The 5,092-nt window shown below is 44.0% G+C and overlaps 1 protein-coding gene across 1 annotated transcript; it reads right to left on the reverse strand.

Annotated features, from left to right (window-relative positions):
* Positions 1-211: 211 nt before the first annotated feature.
* Positions 212-1,519, reverse strand: LOC100805198 (uncharacterized). The gene has a single exon (XM_026123999.1). It carries the CDS (start codon positions 1,517-1,519, stop codon positions 212-214), a length of 1,308 nt encoding a protein of 435 aa, XP_025979784.1.
* Between the last annotated feature and the right edge of the window lie 3,573 nt (positions 1,520-5,092).

A 5,092-nucleotide genomic window follows, 5' to 3' on the forward strand; every position in this document is an offset into this window, starting at 1 on the left:
TGGGAACCACTTGTACTGGGCTTACCCAAGCGCTGTCAGAGATGGGATATATGAACCCAGCCTCCAAGAGCTTGAGTACCTCCTTTCTGACCTCTTCCTTCATTGTTGGATTTAGCCGTCTCTCGGGTTGCCGGACTGGCTTGTAATCCTCTTCCATCATTATTCTGTGCATGCAATAAGCAGGGCTAATTCCCTTGAGATCCGATATATGTCATCCAATAGCCTCCCTGTGTTTCTTGAGGATATCTACTAACCTATTTTCCTCTTCTGTCGTGAGTGCATTGCTGATTACCACAGGCTTGTCTTCCTCCAAGAACACATACTTTAAATGATCGGGTAATATCTTCAACTCTACCTTCTTCTTCTCGGACGGAACTTTCTCTTCTAGCGTCTCAAACTTGGCTTCTCCCTCCGGAATACTGTCTTGTCGATCCAAGTCTTCCAAGCAAGCCTTTAGATCTTTCTCCTCTTCACTGGTTAGACAGTCCAAAGCATTTACCATTGCTTTCTCCAGTGAAGACTGTGGTGTCTCAAGAATACTGACGTCTTCCTTATCAATCTCTTCTACTCTGAAACACTTCCAACCTTCCTGTAGATACTTCATTGCTTTGAAGAGGTCGAAGGTGATCTTCTGGTTGTCAATACTCAGCTCCAAGTTCCCATTCCCCATATCCACCACACAGTTGGAAGTCAGCATGAATGGTCTGCCTAGGATGAGGGGAATGTCTGTGTCTTCTTCGATATCCATTATGACAAAGTCCACCGGAAAAGTAAAGTGGCGTACCTTGACTAGGACATCTTCTACCACCCCGTACGGTCTTGTAATCGAGCGGTCAGCTAGCTGAAGCGTCATCTTGGTAGGATCTATCTTCAGATTCCCAATTCTTTTACACATTGACAAGGGCATCAGATTGATACTTGCTCCCAAGTCAATGAGGGCCTTGTTCACCGTCTCCTTCCCTATGGTGCACGGAATGGTAACACTTCCGGGGTCCTTAAACTTCTTGGGTAGCTTCCTCTGTATTATAGCACTGCAGTTACCCCCTACCACAATGTTCTCATTGTCAATGTACTTCCCCTTCTTGGTGAGGATGTCTTTCATAAATTTGGAGTAGAGGGGCATCTGCTGTAAGGCTTCCCTGAATGGCATAGTGATCTCCAGCCCTTTGAATATTTCCAAGAAACGCTTGAAGTAGCGTTCCTTGTTCTTCTTGGTGGGTACCACAGGATATGGGAGATCTTGTGGTAGGGCTGGTGGTTCTTCTTTCCTGGCTTCCCGTGCTTTCTGGCTCTTGGTTGTAGGTGGTGATGCCACCTTCTCTTCTTCTTCTATCCTTCCCTCTGGTATCTCTGTCCTATCTTCCTCTGTCCGGTCTTCTTCTTCAACCTTACCTTCCTCCTGTGCTTTCTTCTGCCCTCGAGTCAGCACGGCCTTGCATTCTTCCTTTGGATTCTTCTCCGTGTTAGCCCCGAAAGTTCTGGTGGGCCGTTCAGCTTTGTCTTGTGCCAATTGGCCCATTTGAACTTCCAGATTCCGAATGGCTGCATCCGTGCTTTTCTGATGGGACCGTGTTTCCTAGATGAATTGCAGCAACAGTTCTTCTATATTGGTGGGCTTTTCTTGCTGATTGGGGCCCTGGCTGGGATGCTGGTATGGCGGTTGGTATGGTTGTTGATTCCTTTGCTCCTTGTACTGGTTTCCCTGATTCCTCCACCCTGAAGCTTGCGTGAAGTTTCTTCCTTGATTGAATCCCGGTGGCCCGTGATTGAATCCTGTTCCCCCTTGGTGGAATCCCGATGAGTTCCCCTGGTTGTAACCCTGGAATCCGCGATTTGGTATGCCCATGTAGTTTACTTCTCGAGAAGTATCCTGTTGGCTTACACATTGTCCAGGCTCATGGGTTCTTCCACATGTGGGGCATCCTTCAACCTGCAAAACAGAAGAGTGGGAAGAACTTACCGCTTGTAGTTGTTGAGGTAATTTGCTGAGGGTTTCGGTAAGGGCTTCAATCTGCCTCGTCAACAGCTTGTTTTGTGCCAATGTCGCGTCTTGCGTGCCAAGTTCCAAAAGGCTTCTTTTTGTAGGCACATAGCTTCGATCACGAAGGATTGCTTGATCACTGGCCGCCATGTTCTCGATGAGCTCCATCGCTTCTTCGGGAGTCTTCAGTTTGATTTTTCCCCCTACGGATGCGTCTAGTAGCTGTTTCGAGTGAGGTCGCAAGCCATCGATGAATATATTCAATTGTACCGGCTTGATGTATCCGTGTGTCGGTGTCTTTCGTAACAGCCCGTGAAAATGGTCTAGTGCTTTGCTAAGGGACTCATCCGGGAATTGATGGAAAGAGGAAATCTCCATTTTCCCTTCGGCGGTCTTTGACTCTGGGAAGTACTTCTTTAAAAACTTTTCCACTACTTCTTCCCAGGTTCTTAAGCTATTGCCTTTGAAAGAGTGCAACCATCGTTTTGCCTCTCCTGCTAGAGAAAAAGAGAAGAGGTTAAGGCGTACCGCATCTTCTGGGACTCTAGCGATTTTTACGGTGTTGCATATTTCGATGTACGAGGCAAGGTGAGCATATGGATCTTCGCTTGGAAGACCATGGAAGAGGTTCCCTTGGATTAGTTGAATAAGGGAATGCGGGTAGGAGATATTTGCGGCTTGCACCTCCGATCTTGCAATGCGCATGAAGAATTGAGGAGTGGCGGTGTTGGAGAAGTCTTCTAGGGTGACTCTTCGTGCCAGTTCCCCGTCCATTTCAGCGTGATGTGGAGAAAGAGGAGGTGAGGTGTAACTGCTTCCTTCTGTATCTTGTTTCCTTCTTCTTCTTGCAGCGTTGTTACGCCGACAAGTAGCTTCAATTTCTAAGTTGATAGGGACAACGTCTCCAGATGCAGTCCTAAGTCGCATAAAAACAAAAAGGCACTACCCGTGCAATTATGGAAGAAAGAAAGAAAGAATAGAAGTAAAGAGAAAATAGAATAAGCCAAGAAAAGAAGAGTTGGGCTTACAAACTGATATAGTATGGTAATTAAGTGCGAAAATAAAATCCCCGACAACGGCGCCAAAAACTTGTTCAGAATTTGGCAAGTGTACCAATCACTCTTAAGTAGTAAACCTCGGAAGTCCGAGTATCATTCCACAGGGATTTTATTGCACTTATTAGATACTTCTCAATTTGTAAGTAAGAGTAAAATAAAAAGAGCAAGAATAAATGTAGGAATAGAGTGCTATTACTAAAACAAATAGTTTTAAAAGGAAAAACAATTGATAAAGATGCCAAGACCAGACAAACTCAATTGGCCTACGATGCATGTAAATATGATATTCATTACCAATGCACTGATGTTAGTTCTACCCACATCTGTTAACTACTTGCCCCTGATGCCTCACGTTGGCAAGCCTATTTTAACTACCTATCTCCCAAATGCCTTTGCGAAGATTCAATAATTAAAATGCATTAAGGTTAAGTTCTAGATGTTGCTTAAATGCATGGGGCAGTGGATTACCATTCTATGCCTAGCAATGGTAACCCAAGGATTCTTTTCTTAAGATGTTCTGTTAGGGCGTTACCCTTTCCCAAGCGTATAACCCCTAAAACTGATGCATGCATTGAATCTTAAATATTTATTGGGGATTACCCTCTCCCGAGCGAATAAAACCCAAAAGAAATCCAAGAATGAATGCAAGATAACAAGAAAAGAATTAGAACAGAAAAACCTGGAACGAATTCCTTTTTGCATTGATAACTCTTGAAGCTCATCGTACATCGTACATCGTGGTTCTCTATTTATAGTTGCTGAAGTGGGCTTGTGGGCCTTCGTAGTCGCGCTCAGCGCCACACCTCGCGCTTAGCGCGTTCAGATCGCGCGCTGGGCGCGCCATGCAGGCTTAGCCTGTGCTTCTGTTAGATTACGCGCTGGGCGCCTAGCTGGGCTTAGCGCGCGTAACGGTTTCTGCTCCTTCGTGCTTAACGCCACGCTTAGCGCCTGCAGTTAGTTGCTCGCTTAGCGCCTGATGCGCGCTTAGCGTCACTGTTGGGCTGGGCCTGCTTCAGAATTCCTTCTTTTTCTTCCTTTCTGTTGCCATTTTTGCTTAATGTACCCTCATTTTTCGTATCTGCAACCAGAAATTCAATTTAATTAATTTTTCAGCTTTTAATTATAAATAACTGCTAAATAATTAATTTTAGGCCAAAATTTGACTATTTAACTCCTATTAATTCACAATTATTTAGCAGTTATCAGTAACTACAGCGTTCATTCAAAATAGCAGTAGTCAGGTGCTAATTTGGTTCAGTATCACAGTTTCTAATTCTGGTTAGAGAACCACGATCAAAAGTAGAGGATTGAGATCTTTCTGCCAGCCTTTTCAAAGCCAAGACGAACTCGTTGAATGTATGAGTATTATCAATTAAATTTTCTGTCAGTTCACTTACGGCTGGGACTGTAGCAGCATTATATCCAGAACCATAAATCCAGCATCTGGAGCTTGATGCATATGAATGTGCTAGAGCATCTTCCTGAGGGTATGTCTGTTGGACTTCTTTTGTTGTAGTCACAGATGTAACGGAAGTGTTAGAAGTTTCCCCCTTTTTAGTTCTCCTTTTCTTCTGTATGTTTGGAAACTGAATGCAAAAGTTAGTCTGGCATGAGGGCAGTCCATTGTAGTGTGCCCCGATCCGATTCATTCTGCTGTAATCTGCACAATTAAAGGTACGAGAATGTTTTCTCTTTGAACCATCCATTTGTAACCTTATTGTTGAAATTTGGCTATTATTGAAGTTTCCATCCTGAGCAGTTGTCTGGCCTTTTCTATTTTTGTTCTCCATAGAGTTGGCATTCAGCTTTGCCCCAAGTGAAGTGCATTTTGAATTAGACGTACTTGGGTGTTGTGTTTCCTCAGGTAATGACATGCAAACATTCAGTGCCTCTTTGACCCAAGTGTCTTTATAGGTGAGACCTACTTTTGTTTCCTCTAACACCATATTTTCCTTCCCAATGTGAAAATCTAAAATTTCTCTGCCTACATAACTTTCATTTCTAGTTCCCATATCAAAATTTAAGGATCTTCTCCATGACATGTTAGGAGACG

This window comes from Glycine max, chromosome 10, assembly GCF_000004515.6.
Source record: "Glycine max cultivar Williams 82 chromosome 10, Glycine_max_v4.0, whole genome shotgun sequence".
Taxonomy (NCBI): Eukaryota; Viridiplantae; Streptophyta; class Magnoliopsida; order Fabales; family Fabaceae; genus Glycine; species Glycine max.

What these genes read in the sequence shown, in the direction of transcription:
- LOC100805198 (XM_026123999.1), bottom strand. Translation starts at nt 1,519, where the DNA reads ATGGGCCAATTGGCACAAGACAAAGCTGAACGGCCCACCAGAACTTTC.